Source organism: Triturus cristatus, chromosome 7 (genome assembly GCF_964204655.1).
Source record: "Triturus cristatus chromosome 7, aTriCri1.1, whole genome shotgun sequence".
Lineage (NCBI taxonomy): Eukaryota > Metazoa > Chordata > Amphibia > Caudata > Salamandridae > Triturus > Triturus cristatus.
In genome coordinates, this window is record NC_140590.1 from 540,338,203 (window position 1) to 540,357,419 (window position 19,217).

At 49.9% G+C, this 19,217-nt stretch overlaps 1 protein-coding gene across 1 annotated transcript in view; it reads left to right on the forward strand.

Annotated features, from left to right (window-relative positions):
* EVPL (envoplakin) overlaps window positions 1-19,217 on the forward strand; it is a 255,635-nt gene that overhangs the window by 118,695 nt on the left and 117,723 nt on the right. The window contains exon 2 of the mRNA XM_085616949.1: window positions 3,375-3,607. Within this exon, the coding sequence (XP_085473075.1) occupies window positions 3,561-3,607 (47 nt within the window). The 5' untranslated portion in view covers window positions 3,375-3,560. The remainder of the gene's footprint in view (window positions 1-3,374; window positions 3,608-19,217) is intronic.

The window sequence follows — 19,217 nt, forward strand, 5'->3', positions numbered from 1 at the left end:
TTCCCGAAAATGTTCTTGCACTGGATTAGAATACTGCATTGCTGATTTAGAATGGTAAATTGGCAGTTTCTGGTCTTTTGAGGGTGCAGCTGACGAGAAAGAACCCATAAAGTAAACTACTAATCAAAAGGAGCAAAACCTACCATTCATAGCGTTGCTTGCAACCCCACACTCATAGCGCTGTGTCTTAGCCCATCATGCATATTGCCGCCTCCAGATTCACTTCCTCCAGAAAAGACGGTGTGATCACCAGGGACACGCATCATGCAAAGCCACAGGAAGAATTATGCCTGGATGCAACATCATCCCTAAAACGTTCAAAGTGTTTTCCCCAACTCTCACTAGTTATAAAAGAACAATGCATTAAAGAGACCTGACAAGGTTGCTAGTGACGTTTCAAGACAAACAATAACCCCAGAAGAAAGTTTCTGCATCCACAGCCCTACGACAAAAAAAATACAACCTATTCGGGAAATTAAGAATTTGAGCTGCTATGGTCAATGCCCAAGAATCTACAGTCCTCCCTAAAGACCCGCAAATGCACCACAAGGCCCTTTAACCCAACAATCATGTGCTACCTGCACGCCCACAATCAGAATGGTACCTCCATATCCACTATTACAATACTGGTGTTTAAAAACTCAACGTTGCAGAACGCCATATCCACCAAGCACAATATTGCCAGAAGAAATGGATTACACAGCATGAAGTAGCTGGACCCATCACATATCCTTTCTTTGTCAATGGAGTGCTCTGGTTGGTTCTTAGGATGGTGACATATCCATGTGGAGCAGTTTTGGTGCACTGATAGCCATTATGCCCATGGATGATTAGCCATTTTGCAATGCACTATTTGCTGCATCATTGCCTAACACAGGTGATCTGATGACAGTTTTTAGGTCTCGCCTGGCGTTAGCAGCGCGCATGTGCTGCTCTCGCCATGCAAGGGCCTTTTGGAATCAATACGGATTCCAAGCGTGCACGTGGTGGGACAGAAGATGTGCACGCGTAGGACTGGATGCTTTACTGGCGGCATGGCACTCTGGAGACTTTTGTTTTTGGCTCGGCTGCGTGGCTCCTGACGGCGGACTCGGCATAAAACTTAAGTTTTTATGCATGAGGACTCGGCTTCAAAGGTTCGGCTTCAAAGGTAAGCTTTTGATTATATCTTGCGTGTGGGATTCTTTTTCTTTTCTTTATTTGCCGCTACTTTGTTACTGCAAATTACAGACTTTCTTCCTCTGCCCCCTCCCCCCTAACGTGTGATGAGATTTAGACTCACTCATCACACTGGTGCAAGGGAAACTGGTTTGAAAACATTGTTCAAAGCTATTTTTTGTTTCAAAATAATGATGGCTGTATTGTAGCCTGCCGCCAAGGGCTGTAACGCCTGTTAAAGACCCTCTACCTGTTAAGCTTCAGACAGGGTCCTATAGCAACAAAGAGGGCCTTATTGACTGTTGTGGCCTGAGGCGTAAGGGCTATAGTGTGTTTACTTCTGTGACGGCTTTCAACTGGTTCTGGTCTGACCTATCACACAGATTTCAGTGTCTCAAAATGTGCAACTCAGTTTCCAATCGTCTCTCCATGAATTAGTGTGAGCCACTGGTAATAAAATACCCCGGCCGCTTTCCAAACCATTGGTTTTTTGCTCGTCCGTGTCACTTTAAGCGAGAACTAACTATATGCAAATCAGTGTATGCCTTCTCCTGTACACATAGTTCAGTCTCTGTCTTCAGGTTAGAGTAATTTCAAGCCAATATTACTTTTTATGGCCAATTAGAATATACCTGTTTTAAGTACACCTGCCGGCCAGGAAACAAATGTACTGCACTGTAAATTCTATTATTTTTTTTAACTAAACATTGCAAGCATATGTCAGCAACGTTTAGGTGGCATTGTGTTTTTCTTTCTTTATATTTTTGTTTCATAGATTTTCAAATAAAAGCAAAAGTATATATCTATTGTACAGGCAAGGCTAGGCATGTTGGGTTTGCCAATTCTTGTTTTCAGTTCTGTTTCTGCTTTTGACAGGCACAGTGGTGATGCGAGTCAGTTGCTGGCATTTATCACACTTTCTGTGGAGAATAGTGTCTTTGTTAGTCCCGATGCTCCTTCTAATCACCATGTTGTATTGTGTTGGTGCCTCTTCCTGTGTTCAAAGTCATTGCGTGGAGTCACAAGAGAACAAGTCCAGCTGGAGCTTGCAAACCTTACGGTGGCTGTAAGGTAACTTTACTAGATGTGGCACATCCCAGCACACATCCTGATCTTAAAACTACTTATAAAGGTTGTTACAGAACCGCTGACAACACCATGTTTAGTCTCTTGAGCCACGAACGGAGGGAGGTTCATCAATGCTCAAAGGCTATTGGTTAGATATCAGTGGAGAGGAAAATGATGGATTTGCGACACATGAGTAGCAAAAACGCTCAAGTGAAGTATTTGACTTTTCTGACTGAGTCATGAGTGGAATGGGGCAATAATCATTAATGTATATAATATCAACTCTAAGTTAAGCCTGTGCCTTTCAAAGGCCATGTATTTTGGTTGGGCTTCAGAGGCCTCCTCACACCTTCCTGTAGGAGATATGAGCTCTAAAGCTCTCTCTCTGCCTAGTGATATCAGCAGTGACACGCCATCCTTCTGTGCTAGATTGCTGCAAGAAGTAACAAGCATTAAAAATGCAATAGGTCTCGCCTTTCATTAAGTTAAAGCCATTTGCTTTGCTATGCAATACCATTAGCAAAGCAAATGGCTTTAACTTAATCAAAGGCGAGACCTATTGCATTTTCAATGCTTGTTTAGGACTTGTGCCCTGTGTGTATGAGACATCATACATGCAGGCTATGTTAGGGTGTCTCTGACAGGTCGAGAGAGCTGGCACGGAGACTGTGTAACATCAGACGTGTGCTAAGGAAAACAGTGGGAAATGGGACAGAGGCTGTTATGTCAGAATTTTACCTACAGGTCAAGAGGTCAGTGGGACAGAGGCTGACACATGTCAGTCTCTCTACTCCCCTGAAAGGTCAGAACGGCAGTCGCGCGTGAGGCTGGCCCCCTGAGGTACGGGAAGGTTTGGGGTAAAGTCAGCCAGAAGAGACACTGATGTCGCTCACGTGTTTGTAGGTCTGAGACACAGTCTGAGCATGTGACTGAATACGCCCCAACCCTCCTGGCTTTTCAAGTCTGCGAAGCTGTCGCCGCCGCTCCTGGCGTGGCTGCACTTTGATTGCAGAGGCTGTTTTAGGCCCACGGTAGCCCAGCCTCGACCCTGAGGCGGAAGGGCGGGCCCCAGTCTCTGTCTCTTCCCAGCCCAGGTCGCTCTCTGTTTCGTTGTGAACCGGTTTTACCTGTCAGATTTTTTTTTGCAGGTAGACGCGGTGCACATCTCTAAATCACCTGTTGCGGGGAGGGGCCATCGAGAGCCTGCCTGTCCCCGCACATCGGCCAATCTCCGTCAGTCCGCCGCCCTGCCGCCGACGGAGAAGACCTGCCTGCGAGCCGAGGGCACCTTCAACCACCCCCCGACCCTCCAAGACCCCCCGGCTGCCTCCAAGATGTTCAAGGGTTCCAAGGGATCGCCGACGAAAACCAAAACGAGCAAGTGAGTATCGCGCGCCCAAGAGCAGTGTTTTGTGTTTTGTGAGAGGGTTTCAGTATAGCGCTTATGGTGCAGCTTTAAAGCACTGAAAATCAGTCTCAAAGGTTGGCTGTTGGAGTGGAGCAACTTGGTGGTTGCTTGGGGAGTGGCACTGATAATGCGACAGCAAAAAGTGAAGCATGGGAGGTTTGGAGAGCAGTGGCGTGATGAACTGTGGAGTCTAGCAGTATTAGCGCGGGACAGTGAGGGGCCCGCTGACAGAATGTGCAGAGCAGAGTCCGCCATTGACAGCGATGGGACAGGTGACGGAGAGTGCAGCGGCACCAGGGCACTGAGGGCAGTGATGGAGGCTTCCGCTGGGTACGCGGAAGTGACGGACACTAGGAGTCAGTGATGGAACTTACAGTTAACAGGGTCTCGAGGGGCCCAGCGATGGCGGGTGCAGTGGAGTCCGGGGTATTGTAGGACTTTAAGGGACCCAGTGAGGGAGGGTGCAGTAGAATCCACGACACAGGATGACAGTGAGGGACCAGTGAGGGAGGGTGCAGTAGAATCCACGACACAGGATGACAGTGAGGGACCAGTGAAGGAGGGTGCAATCAAATCTACGACACAGGATGACAGTGAGGGACCAATGAGGGAGGTGCAGTAGAATCCATGACACAGGATGACAGTGAGGGGCCAGTGAGGGGGTGCAATGACATCTACGACACAGGATGACAGTGAGGGACCAGTGAGGGAGGGTGCAGTAGAATCCACGACACAGGATGACAGTGAGGGACCAGTGAGGGAGGGTGCAATCAAATCTACGACACAGGATGACAGTGAGGGACCAATGAGGGAGGGTGCAGTAGAATCCACGACACAGGATGACAGTGAGGGACCAGTGAGGGGGTGCAATGGCATCTACGACACAGGATGACAGTGAGGGACCAGTGAGGGAGGGTGCAGTAGAATCCACGACACAGGATGACAGTGAGGGAGGGTGCAATCGAATCTACGACACAGGATGACAGTGAGGGACCAGTGAGAGAAGGTGCAATCGGACACAGGATGACAGTGAGGGACCAGTGAGAGAAGGTGCAATTGAGTCCACGACACAGGATGACAGTGAGGGACCAGTGAGGGAGGGTGCAATGGAATCCAGGATATGGGACGACAGTGAGGGTCCAAGTGGCGGAGGATGCAGCCTAGTCCAGGATACTGTAGGACACGGAGGGAGGGTGCAACAGGGGCCGGGATATTGTAGGATAGTGCGGGTTTTAATGATGTAGGGTGAAGTAGAGACCAGATAATGTTGGCAGTGAGGGGCCCCGTGATGGAGTACAGTAAAGGCTGTTGTAAGACAGTGAGGGGCCCAGGGATGGGGATAGAGTAAAGGCTTTTGTAGGACAATGAGGGGCCAGGTGATTGGGTACAGTAATGGCTGTTGTAGGACAGTGAGGGGGCCAGTGATGGGGATAGAGTAAAGGCTGTTGTAGGACAGTGAGGGGCCATTGATGAAGAGTGCACGCGAGTCCAGGATATTTTAAGACAGTGAGAGACCCGGTGACAGAGGTAACTGTAGAGCGCTGAATATTGTAGGACAGTGAGTGACCCAGTAATGAAGGGCGCGGTCAGGTCCTGGATATTTGTGGACATTGAGGAACCTTTCATCCATGGAGGGTGGAACAAATCCCGGGTATTGTAGGACAGTGCGGTCCCCGTGGTTGAGAATTTAGCAGAGTTGGGACATTGTAGGACAGTACGAACCCAGTGATGGGGGGATCAGCAGAGTTTGGTTATTGTAGGACAGTGCGGACCCAGTGATGGGGGGCTCAGCAGAGTTTGGTTATTGTAGGACAGTGCGGACCCAGTGATGGGGGGCTCAGCAGAGTTTGGTTATTGTAGGACAGTGCGGATCCAGTGATGGGGGGCTCAGCAGAGTTTGGTTATTGTAGGACAGTGCGGACCCAGTGATGGGGGGCTCAGCAGAGTTTGGTTATTGTAGGACAGTGCGGACCCAGTGATGCGGGGCTCAGCAGAGTTTGTTATTGTAGGACAGTGCGGACCCAGTGATGCGGGGCTCAGCAGAGTTTGGTTATTGTAGGACAGTGCGGACCCAGTGATGGGGGGCTCAGCAGAGTTTGGTTATTGTAGGACAGTGCGGACCCAGTGATGGGGGGCTCAGCAGAGTTTGGTTATTGTAGGACAGTGCGGACCCAGTGATGGGGGGGCTCAGCAGAGTTTGGTTATTGTAGGACAGTGCGGACCCAGTGATGGGGGGCTCAGCAGAGTTTATTTATTGTAGGACAGTGCTGACCCAGTGATGGGGGGCTCAGCAGAGTTTGGTTATTGTAGGACAGTGCGGACCCAGTGATGGGGGGCTCAGCAGAGTTTGGTTATTGTAGGACAGTGCGGACCCAGTGATGGGGGCTCAGCAGAGTTGGGACCTTGTAGGACACCGCGGATCCAGTGATGGGGGGGTGGGCGCAGTCGAGTCCAGGATATTGTAGGGCAGTGAGGGACCAGTGATGGTGTAGAACGGTGTCAATTGCAGTCCAGGTGTGTGTTCTCGGACTGATAGAATATATATGCTCTAAGTGCTCTGATAAAATATGAATCAGAAATATCATTTGAAAATAAACGAAGGCGCTCGTACATATTCATAATTAAAAGTACCCACAAACACCCGTAAAATGTTGAATAAATTTGTGAGGTACACGATTCAAGCAACTTTTCGCACGAAACCGGAATTAGAGTGTTTGTAGATAATGCACTGTTTATAAAAGTACTCTGGACAAATGTATGGCAAATTGTGAGTGGGGGTGTGACGGGGGTGCTGCCATTAATCTTTGGAGGACGCTGACATCTTCTCACATTTGAACCATTTGTTTATTGCTGAATTAAAAATTGGAAATAATTTCGATCACAAAGCAAAGAGTGGACTCCAGTCAACTTACCTGTGTGGCCCAACCATGGAGTGTGACGTAGAATCCAGCAGTGCCAGTCGTTTCATGCGGGTTGGACTACTCGCACGCCTCTTGTGTCACATTTAAGCCGTTTCAAAGCGCCCAAATCCGCGAAGACGCCCGGAGAGGGCGCCACTCTGCGAAGTGTTCGAGCGAACTGGAGCATATGGAAGGGCTGTCGAGACCAATGGCTCAGTGGCAACGCATTGCACCTCTGTTTGCTGGCTCCAGCAGAGAGGCCGTTGACTGAATGGGTAGTCAGATCCTATCACCAGCCAGGACTGGTTTCATTCGCGCTGTGGGCAGTGGGAAAGCCTGATCGTTTTAACTGTATTTTGGGTTATTTAGACGGTCGCAGACGGAACATTTACAGGCATCTAAAATATCCCGTTTAATCTCGAACCAACCCGGCCCTACTTTCACAGACGGAATAATGACAGCCCAGAGCGGGGGTGGGAGTGACACGGGCAGGATGCGCCAAGCTCGGCCTGGTGGGCAAAGCTTGGACTTTTCACCAGCGCCACAGTGCACACAAGGCGCCTTCCTGATCACTCGTGACCACAGCTGTGATTGGGCTAGCGATGTTTAATCGACTCGCATGCTATACAGCAAATTTGAAACGGCATTGTTTAAATTAGGAATCCTAAGAGATCCCAAAAGAAGATTCACTTTCCCAGCACTTGAAGGACCGTCCCAAGGGAAGGCATCTTTGCCTTGCGCGGCGCTCTTTTGAGGGCCTTGTTGTTCTGCAAGAAAATCCATTAATATAATAAGCAAAAATATGAGCCCTGACCAGCCTACTACTTCGACTGGTGCATTAAAAAGTAAGGTTTACACGGATTCTATTAATATTTCTTCTCCGATGTCTGTTTTTTAGTCATTTGGGAAACTCTAAATGGATTGAATGGTTTGATATTGTCTCGTGGGTCTGCCCCACGGACTCAATGTACAGAAGTAAATAAGCGAAGAAGCGTGCACAGGTGGGCAGTACAGTGTGAAACGCCCACAGAGGGCAGGTATCGGGACCACAGCGAGAGAGTCTCTGCTTCTGGAGAGTTACAAGGCCTGAAACAGGTCCAGCCCAGATCGAGGGGTTTGGTTCGTTTTCCAGCAAAAAGCCGTGATGGGTGCTTATCCTAGCTAAGCCTCGGACGTCCGGCATTGAAAGGGAATCTGAGATGAGTCTTTGTTTGCATTTGGCTGGCATTACAGAACAGATCGTCTGTACGGACACAGGAATTTGTTAGTGGGTTCAGATGTTACTGGGACCAGTTACTTCTGATCTATCCCAGCTTTTATTGACATCTCATTTCTGCGTGTCTTGAAAAAGTCCATAGGACGAAACACGTGTCGGCTGCCAGTGTGCTTGCTTTGTACGAAAAGACTGAAAAATAAAGAGAAGAAAAATCTATCTGGACTGCTTTTGTACAACTTCTGTAGTTACGAACCAGCGTTATTGTATGGGCTACCTTTGTGTGCCTCAGTACTTTTGTATGTAAATATGCAGTGTGAAGTGTACTTTGGGAAACGCTTTAGACCAATGTGCAGTGTGAGAAGCTGCGGCAGTGGGCCTTACTTGGATCTAGAAATGGCTCGCTCTGTGAGGAGCTGCAATGCAGCATGCAGTGGTGGGCAGTATCCAGGGCTAGAAAAGGGTGGTAGTGTGAGCAACATGCAGTGGTGGGCAGTATCCAGAGCAAGAAAAGGCCTGCAGTGTCAGAAGCATGGAGTGGCGGACAGTATCTAGAGCTAGAAAAGGCCCACAGTGTGAGCAGCATGCAGTGGGGGGCAGTATCCACAGCAAGAAAAGGCCCGCAGTGTGATCAGTATGCAGTGGCGGGCAGTATCCAGAGCAAGAAAAGGATCGCAGTGTGGGCAGCATGCAGTGGTGGGCAGTATCCAGAGCAAGAAAAGGCCTGCAGTGTGAGCTGCATGCAGTGACGGGCAGTACCCAGAGCAGAGCAGCATGCAGTAGCGGGCAGTATCCAGAGCAAGAAAAGGCCCGCAGTGTGAGCTGCATACAGTGACGGGCAGTACCCAGAGCAGAGCAGCATGAAGTAGCGGGCAGTATCCAGAGCACGAAAAGACCCGCAGTGTGAGCTGCATGCAGTGACGGGCAGTACCCAGAGCAGAGCAGCATGCAGTAGCGGGCAGTATCCAGAGCAAGAAAAGGCCCGCAGTGTGAGCTGCATACAGTGACGGGCAGTACCCAGAGCAGAGCAGCATGAAGTAGCGGGCAGTATCCAGAGCACGAAAAGACCCGCAGTGTGAGCTGCATGCAGTGACGGGCAGTACCCAGAGCAGCATGCAGTAGCGGGCACTATCCAGAGCAAGAAAAGTCCCGCAGTGTGAGCTGCATGCAGTGGCGGGCAGTATCCAGAGCAAGAAAAGGCCTGCAGTGTGGGCAGCATGCAGTGGCAGGCAGTATCCCAGATCAAGAAAAGACCTGCAGTGTGAGCAGCATGCAGTGGCGGGCAGAATCGAAAGCTAGCAAAGGCACGCAGTGTGAGCAGCATGCAGTGGTGGGAAGAATCCAAAGCTAGCAACGGCAGGCAGTGTGAGCAGCATGCAGTGGTGGGCAGTATCCAGAGCTAGAAAAGGCACGCAGTGTGAGCATCAATGTAGTGGTGGCCAGTGTGGTGATATTACCACTAAGGCTAGAAATGGTAGGCCATGAGGGGAACGCACAATAGTTGCCAGTGTGCGGAAATCACAGTAGTAGTGGACAGTGTAGTGTCGGGAGCAGCTGTTTGCAGTGCGGGTAGCTGGAGCCTGAGATCACCGTGAGAAGCTGGCAGCAGTAAGCTGTGTGAAGAGGTAGCAGAAATCGTATGCAATGTAAAGAGCTTGCAGTGGTGGGCAGTGTGAGAATCTAGCAGGCTATGATGGGCAGTTTTAACAGCTTACAGTAGTTGGCAGAGTAAGGACCCTGCTGTAACGGGTAGTCTTAGGAGCTTGCAGTATTGGACAGTGCCGGGAGTATGCAGAGGTTTGCAGTGCAGAGGGCGTGAAGTGGCGTGCCATGTGAGAATTTGGCAATGATGGGAGGTTTGAAGAGCTTACAGCAGTGAGCAGTGTGAGGACCGTACAGTACCAGGCAGTATTAGCATCTTGCAGTATTGGACAGTGTGAGGAGTTTGAAGTTGCTTGCATTGTGGGGAGCTTGCAGTGGCGGGCAGTGTGAGAAGCTGGCAATGATGGGCAGTTTGAAGACAATAGTGAGCAGTGTGAGGTGCTTACAGTAACAAGAAGTGTTAGGACCTGGCAGTAGCGGGCAGTGTGAGAAGCTTGCAGTAGTGAGCACCGTGACGGCCTTACAGTAACGGACAGTGTTAGGAAGATGCAGAAGTGGGCAGTGTGAGAAGCTCGCAGTAGTGGGCAGAGTGAGGAGTAACAGTTAGGAATGTGAGAATCTGGTCGTTTTGGGGCCTGTGAGAAGCCAACCAGCACAGTGATGAGCTTGCGTTTGTAGGAGGAGTTTACAGTTGTGGACAGTGTGATCAACTGGCAGCAATGGGCAGTGATAGAAGCTGGCTCCGGTAGGCAGCATGAGCAGCTAGTCGTAGGTGGGCAGTGTGAGGGGCTGGCATGGGTAGGCAGTATGGAAACTAGTAGTAAATGGGAAGTGTGGGAGCACTGTGAGTAGTCTGAGAAGCAGGCGCCACTACCAAGATTGCGAAGGTGGCGGTTTCAGGCCTGGGCGTAGTTCGCAGAGTTTCACAACACAAAACTCCACGAAGTTACAAAAAAACTCTGCAGAGTTCTGCAAGTGACAGAGTGCAGTGCAAACTGCCGTTCGTGTTGATTTTCCTGCCGCTCGAGTAGAAATTCTACCCGAGCGGCAGCTCGCGATCGCCAACTTACCATTTGCGAGTATGAGCAGGGAAAAAACTCAGCTGTACTACACAAAGCAGAGTTTTCTGCACTCTGCAGAGTGCAGAAAACTCAGCAAATTCTGTGAACGGAGCGGAGTTCACCGCCCAGGCCTAGGCGATTTGTGGGCAGTGCAAAATTCTGCTGATTGAGATTAAGGAGCTGGGTGGCGGGGAGGGGTTTATCGATGCCAATGGCAGCTCTGGGGCACAGCTGGGCTAGGATCTTCACACAGTGCTTACTGTGATTCATTTTCTTCAAGGCACTAGTCCTTTGGGGTTTTACACGTCATTTGGGAGGTTCCTGCTTATAGGGAAGGGGTCGCCCTGGACAGTTCTGTCTCTTCACAGTGGTTGCCGGTGGAAGGGCCTCAGCATTGGTCAAAAGTGACAAAGTGCGTACTATGTGGTGCAACCTAGCGCACGCGCACGTGTGACCAGCACAACAGGGTTGGATTGGGATCAAAAATAGGCTCGGGCACTCTAAAAAAAAAAAAAATCCACGTTTGCGGATTGGGCTTTTTCGCAAAACACTGCTTCAGTGTTTTAAGTATTATGAAAAGATGGAAGGGAGGTTTCTCTAAAAGAGGCCTGTTTTCTTAACTTCACTCAGATAAAAAAAGCAGATGTTGCCAGGACACTGTGCATGGATTAGTTCACACTGGTGAGCCACACCTGAATATAAGTGAGGCTATTTCTGCTCAATCTGCATACATTAATGGGCAAGCCCAGCGAGAAACTGGGACTGACACCTCCAGCCCGCTGGTAAAAGGGAGGTAATAGAGTACCACCTGCCCCCGGAAAGGCCGCACAGGCCCCCACAGGGCCGCTGGCGGCATCTAGACAGCACAGACACAGCCTAAATTGGCCACCACACCGGCCAAACAAGCGACCCATGGCTGCATCTCCGATACCGGCCCATTGCCCTCCTTACCAATCCGACCCTGCTGCACACGGCCGTTGCTACCAAGTGGCTTCGTGTTATGCAGCCAGTTTAGCCAACATAGCATGATGTTCTGGGACTTGCGGTTTCGCTTTCAGGGGTTTAAGTGCAGGATCAGATATACCCGTTTGAACTTGTTGGTTTCAAAGGTGGCAGGAAGTGTCACATCTGATCTAGGGCCACTCAGCAGCCACAGGCTGCCTCACTTCTGTCCCTAACCCCATCCCAGCAATTCTTTCTTTATTTTTGCAATTTTTATATAACGCGGGCATGGCCTGAAGGCATCAGTATGCTTTTCAACAGTAGCAGGACACACGGGCACAGCAAGTTACTGCGACCAGGACAAATGCAGCAGCTGGTTACGGGTTATACACGGTTCAAGCATCGATTAAGATGGTGGAGTGGCGTAATGAAGGTAGTTCATATCCTGGTGGAGAGAGTACTTAAGTATGGTCGAGGGTGATTAACCAAGGTGCCAGTCAAATAGGAGGAGCTATGCAGGTTATTAGGCGAAGGGAGGGAGGTAAGGAGTTCCAGACTCATGCAGCACTACCGGAGAATGACTAGCTCATGTACCGTTCTCGACTGAAGGTCGGGGGTTACAGCTTGGTGACAGTCAGTAATTTACACAGTTCCCAGGGCTGTTACCAGGGTGCTGCAAATTTATGCTGCTCTCCTGTGCTGCTACCTTACGCTATTCCCAAGGCGCTGTAATTGTTTGCCCCTTCTAGGGTGCTGCAGCTCTATTCTGCTCTCAGGATTCTGCAGCTTCATGCTGCTCACAGGGCACTGCAACCTCATGCTGCTTCCAGGGTGCTGCAGCTTTACACTGCTCCCAGGATGCTACAACTTCATGCTGCTTCTGGGGTGCCGCAACTACAAGATGCTCCCAGGGTGCTGCATTTTCACACTGCTCCGAGGGTGCTGCAACTTTACACTGTTCCCAGGGTGCTGCGCTTTCACACTGCTCTCAGGGTGCTGCGACTTCTCACTGCTCCCATGGTGCTGTGACTTCTCACTGCTCCTAGGGTGCTGCAAATTTACATTGTTCCCAGGGTGCTGCGCTTTCACGCTGCTCTCAGGGTGCTGCGACTTCTCACTGCTCCCATGGTGCTGTGACTTCTCGCTGCTCCTAGGGTGCTGCAACTTTACACTGTTCCCAGGGTGCTGCGCTTTCACGCTGCTCTCAGGGTGCTGCGACTTCTCACTGCTCCCATGGTGCTGTGACTTCTCGCTGCTCCTAGGGTGCTGCAACTTTACGCTGCTCCCAGGGTGCTACAACTTCATGCTGCTCCCAGAGTGCTGCAGTTTTATGCTGCTTCCAGGATGTTGCAACATCACGCTGCTCCAAGGATGTTGCAACTACACGTTGCTCCCAGGGCGCTGCAAATTCAAGCTGCTTCCAGGGTGCTGTAACTTTACGCTTCTCCCAAGGTGCTGCATCTTCACACTGCTTCCAGGGTGCTGCAACTTCACACTGCTCTGATTGAGGGTGCTGTAACTTCGCGCTGCTCTCAAGGTGCTGCAGCATTAAGATGCAGCTCCCAAGGTGCTGCAACTTCATGCTGTTCCCAGGGAGCTGCAACTTCATGCCCCACAGTGCCCCCACTGGACGCTGCTCTCAAGGCGCTGCCCTCACAGGACACTGCTCTCAGGGCGCTGCCTCCACAGTGTCACCTCAGGACGCTGTTCTCAGGGCGCTGCCCCCACAGTGCTCCCACTCGACACTGCTCTCAGGGCGCTGCCCCCACTGGATGCTGCTCTCAAGGCGCTGCGCCCAGGGCTTTAAGTGGGATGAAAATCTGGGGGGTCTCTCAAGGGGGCGTGGCCAAAGTAATTAGGGCGTGGCTTAAAAACACGTAAGCTAAAAATTTGTGCTTAGCATAGTGTGCTGCCCGACTGGTATTTTGCAGTTTCTGTCATTGCATCCAGATATATGATACAAGTAACATCATATCTACAACAAGTCAGGACTATGGGCTTTGTCAATGGTTGTTAGTTGCATAAGATAAATGAGCAGCAACTATGGCTTGTATTAAGATTGAAAAAGCTTCCACTTAAAGCCCTGGTGACACCACGACAATGTTGCTGCTCCTGAGTTTCAAAAAGAGAAGGGAAATCCAGAGAGAAAATGACTCTTTCAAGGATTTCCCTTCCCCCTACAACGCTCGAAAAATAAAGGACCGTCTGTGCCAGGGCACAAAACAGAGCCCGATAGAGACCCGTTTCGAGGCCTCCTTTAAACAACCATTTGCAATGCAATAGGTCTCGCGTTTACGCGAGTTTGAGCTAATGACATTGCAAATAACAATGCCTTTTATTTTAAAAGGCATTGTCATTTACAATGCAAATAGCGTAAACTCGTGTAAATGCGAGACCTATTGCATTGCAAATGCTTGTTATTTACTGCTCCAAAATAGGCTTCTGACATCTTTGAATGGTAAATAAAACAAGCATTGGCATAGCCAATAAGTCTCGCCTATTGGGACCTTATAAGTGTTTAGCCATGCAACAGTTGCATAACTAAATACTTATAAGGTCCCAAAAGCGAGACCTATTGGCTATGCCAAGCGGCCGTGCGGCCGCGAAAGTGAAAATGATCGCGATCAAACATCAAAGCGGCCGCGAAAGTGAAAGTAATCGCGGTAAAGCGCGGCGCGCGCGCCCGCGCACGTGCACTGTGGCTCTAGGCTGGCCTGGTAGCACTTTTTGGAGCCCTCTCAATAAGTCTCGCCAGACCAGCGCATGCGCTGGGTCAGGCGAGACCTAAAAACAATGACTACACCTTGCCATATGCATGTATGTGTGGTCAGATATACGTTTTCAGACATCATGCCGGGCAGCCGTACTGTGCTGACCTATACATGTGCAGTGCATGCCTGATCATGCAAGTGCTTGTACGTCATTGCACTTTTTTTTCGCCAATGTTCGGCATTGGAAATCATTTTTTTTTTTTTTTTCGCTGATGCGGAACAGCATTGACAAATGCGTTCGCAAAGTCAATAGGTGTCCATTGCTTTTATAAGCATGAGTGATTGGCTTTGCCAATGCTTGTTGTAGTTTTCGGTAGCTGCCTGTATGTGCTTTGATACACCGAAGGGAGAGGGCATAGCCAGCCTGGCAGCAGAGAGGGCTGCAGGTGGGCCTGGTGAGCTCGTGCAGGAGGGTTTAAGGGTAAGTGCAGTGGCAAAAGGTGCTTGGGCTATTAACATCGGTTAGAACCTTGCAGGCGACAGAGCACACATTGCCAAGGGGGAGAGTAGGCAGAGTATTTCCACACCATGATCTTGCGCCCGAGGTGAGAAGTGTTTTTCACTCTGTGAAAGCCTGCGCTGCGCAAAGTAGCAGGCTGGGGAAGGGTAGAAACAAAAATTCAAGGCATGTTAGTAACATAGCGAGTTGCAAGTGTCTTGGGGCTCACCATTTCAACAATGGGAACTTCAAGAAACAAGCATTGGCCGCGCGGCCGTGAAATTAATGCCGCGCGGCCATGAAAGAGAAAGTGAGCCACACAGTAACATGGAAGGGGGGGACGGTGAGTGCTAAAGCAACACAGGGAAGGCTGGCATATGGTGATCACTTTCGCGGCCGCTTTGATGTTCTCAGTGGCCGCGCGGCTCACTGAGAACATCAAAGCGGCCGCGAAAGTGATCAGCAGGCTGACAAATGGTGCACGCGCCTGGCGCCCATGCACTGTAGTTGGCGGCCTGAAAAGCACTAGTTTGCACTTCCAAATCCCGCTTTCTAAAGCTCTCGCCAGAGCAGCGCTAAAGCGCTGGCTCAGGCGAGACCTAAAAACTGCCGGTGCTCAGACGCGGTGAGACCTGACCCACTTAAAGCCCTGACTGCCCCCACAGTGTCACCACTGGATGCTGCCCCCACAGTGCCACCACTGGACGCTGCTCTCAGGGCGCTGCCCCCACAGTGCCACCACTGGACGCTGATCTCAGGGAGCTGCCACCACAGTGCCACCACTGGACACTGCTCTTAGGGAGCCGCCCCACAGGACGCTGCCCTCGGAACGCTGCAGCTCTACGCTGCTCCCCTGGTGAAGCTCCCTCACGCCTTTGCCAGAGCGCTGCAACCGCTACTACTTGAGGCTGCTCAGATGTGGTGCATTTCTACGCTGTTGCAAATTTACTCCGCCGCCCAGGGAGCAGCTACTGTACCTGCTGCTAGTTTGTGTTGTTTTATGTCTCTCTTTGCCTCTCTTTTCTGTTGCCAAGACTGCAACCAGGGCAGGAATGTAACCGTTCACAATGGCATTTTATGGCAGTCATTGACCCTGGAATGCGGGCTGCCCGAATGCGCCCACACAAAGCCCTCACTCAAACAGGGCGATGGCACAGCCAGCATTTGGCAGCCTACAGCTACGAATCTTGCCAAAATTCTTTAACCTCTCAACACTCTCCCAAGGGATCTTAAGGGGTGGAGTAGGAAGGGGCTGGGTAATATATAGAAAACCCAAACGCTATGTCAGTCTCAGGTCTCAGTTAGTGCCAAGTCTGCGAAGGGGTTTTCCATCCCTGGTTTTCGTTTTTACATTGCACCTGTATTGTGCTATTCACATGCAAATGCAGAAATGCAAGCAGCAGAATGCAAATAAACATTGTGAGGGGAATACTTAATAGTCCCTGACCTAGTGCCACTCGGGGTCTCCCACCCCTCTCGTCGCCATGGTCTGGTAATATATTGTTCTCTCGACCTCTGGCTCGGTTCCTCTGCCTCACCTCTGGGCCTGTGACTAGATATAAATGCTTGCACTGCATATCCAGGCAGCATGGCCATCATTCTCAACCCAACCTAGTGCTCTTTTACATACTCTTACACGCCTTTGTGTGGCTCCAAAACATCAAAAATGGAAATATTCAGATATAGTTCGTACAAATAAAAAGAATTCTGTCCTCCTTGCCGGAAACTATAATCTACAGATGGTTCTGTCAGCTAAAGTAATTTCTTAGCATTCCATAATTAATATGCAGTATTAACTATTGTCGTCTCTTTGGTGGGTGAGGAGTTAGATGAACAGATGGAAGATGTTGGGTGGATAGAATGTTAGAGGGGGAAGGACTTGGGTGGATGAAGGGTCATATGACCAAGCGCCAGGTATTGGGTGGATGGAGTGTTAGATGGGCCAGTGAAAGATGAGTGGGTGAAATGTTAGATGTATCCGTACAGTAGAAGATGTTGCGTTAAGGAAGTCTTAAATGGGCCAGTGGCAGATGTTGAGTGTAAGGTGAGCTATTGGCAAATGTTCGGTTTTTTTTTTAGCTCACATCCACATGGGCTCTATTTGGGTGTGTAGGTCAACGTACCCATGAACTTTTCATATGGTAGTATGGCTTCAGTCATCCCTGATTTAAATTAATGCAGATTCTTTAGTCTTGGCTCCCTTCTTGCTCAAAGTCGTACCAGCACCCTACTGAGGACTTACGGATGCCATATCCCTAGAAAGGATCATCTGCTGGCACCTTGCCCTAGACTGCTTTACGGCCAGTTGTGAAGGCCTGGATTAAATTCTGGCCACCAACTGTTGCTGGGAAGGCCGATAATCAGAGGAGGCGGACTCACATTCTTTATTCTGAACCTGCTGTGAAGGGGTGATAAATATAGGGAGAGCCCTGCATTGGGGCTGACAGGATCAATGCTAGTGAGAATGGTTATTCTGACAAGAAAGTTTTGGACTGATATGGTCAGAAATAATAAAATGTTTTTGGCCAAGGACAGATGAAAATTACAGGTTTTGATCCTCTCTGTAATTTCTTTCTGCAAAAAGAGCCTGCGGTCAGACCTAATACCCAAGTTCTTAGCCAAAGACACAGTAAACGGTGATGATTCCGAGAAGTTGCTAAGCTGAAAGTAGGGTCAGATCACAAGTCCACTCCAAAGGCCTTTACCTCAGACTTTCACTTATTTATTGACAACATGCTAGATCGCTGACAAGCCTTTGGGCGCTTCCTGATGGTACCATCACTGGATCTACTCACCTGCACCGCGTGATGAGAATCATCAGTGACCATATGCAAATTCGGCTAGTATAGTCCAATTATCCCAGTTAGCAGTTGTGATTGCACAATATACAACAGTGGTGCTCAGGCTGAGCCTTGTGGGATCTTGTGTGGATGAGGAGTGAGATGCATTAGCAGCAGATAAGGGGTGAATGAGGAATGGAATAGACCTATAACAGTTGAGTAGCCAGACACATAGGTGACAGATCTTGGCTCGACAAGCAGCCTGATGGATGGGTAGACAGCAGATCTTGGGTTGATGAGGAGGCAGATGGGTGAAAAGCAGATCTCTAGTGGCTGAAGCGTTCGATGGATGGATGAGTTACTAAACTATCATGGAAAAGAGATTTTGGACACCTCAGAGTTATAATTTCCTCAAGGACTGGTCATACAAACGTGTGCTTTGTGGAAAAAGCTTTTTGGTCCCTGGTATATTATTAAGATGTTCTGCTGATGCAGGCCTGCCTCCTCAGGCGACCCACTGGACCTCATAAACTCAGGGTCAGCTGAGGCTGATTGGACCGAGGTCATTCACTTTATTCACTCACTACATCACCGGAAAATAAATTCCTGCAAGCCACGAGCCGGTGTTCGGGGAGCAAAGACTGAACAAGAGCTCGTCGTTCGCACGTTTGACGGATGAAAAATCCAGGCAGCGTGGCAGAAAGAAGAGCCGCGGCCCAAGGCAGCTGTCAAAGGAGCACATGCCGGGACACGGTGGGAGCGGGAAAGGGGAGACTGAGGGAGAGGGCGGCGCGCGCTCCTCGCTCCCTCGGGCCGCTGCTGACGAGACTCCACGTGCAGCGATGACGCAGTATCAAAGTCACGGCTGTCACCAATCAGAGCACGCAGGGGTCTTCAGAGCCCAGGCCGGGGCAACTCAGAGAGTCAGTCATGCCTGACGGGACTCGAACACTGATAACAACCACAAGTACACGAGGAAATGGGAGACTCAAATAGGAAGGGAGGTGTCAGATGATGCACGGTACGTTACATGGAGGAGGAGAGCTACAAGTCTTGGTATGCTTCCAGGCAGCACAAATGATACTCTTACATATTGTTACTGCAGTGACATTTCACGCCAGTCTGACTAGGGGTAATGTTCGGTACTTCAAAATGCAGCCGGAGGGGCCGTCAGGATTCGGGTCCCATGAAACACGTGCGGTGGCGATGTCTCACGTCCACACATACTGGGATATGATATTAACTGGCATCAATATACAATGGCCGTATTCCTGGCCATACACCCTTTAGCTATAGTAGTTTGACGCACACAAGCGGGTACATTCATTACACACAACCTCTATGCCAGCACGGCTTTCTGTTTAGCTGTGGAACTGCCTGTCGTGTGACACTTGTGTTCCAGATACTTCAATAAACTGAATAAAAAGACCACATACGTTTATGTGTAGAAATGCGTCCTGGGCCTCTGTTCCTCAGCCTCTTTCTACTGATCTGATTCACATTAATTCCATCCAAGCGTCACTACCAGGGGCTTGGAACCGGGATGTGGAAAAAAGTAGACAAGTATGCTCCTTTGGGGAACATAAGCTCCTATCACAATATTGTCCTTCCACTCTGCCACTGAGCTCATGGTGGACCACATTATGAAATGACGTAACCATGGAGAATTTATCAAAAAACAGAGGGAGTAAGAGGATTGGGCTAGGTTCACCCTCCTATGTGTTCAGGGTACAGCAAAACAATCCATAAATAACGGATCATAAGTACCTAGCCAAGGAGAAAGTGTGGGTTCACCAAATTGGTGTAGCAGTAGATGTTTGGAATGGCCCCAATGATGAAGCATGTCACCTAGGGGCAACCCTGGGTGAGTGAGGG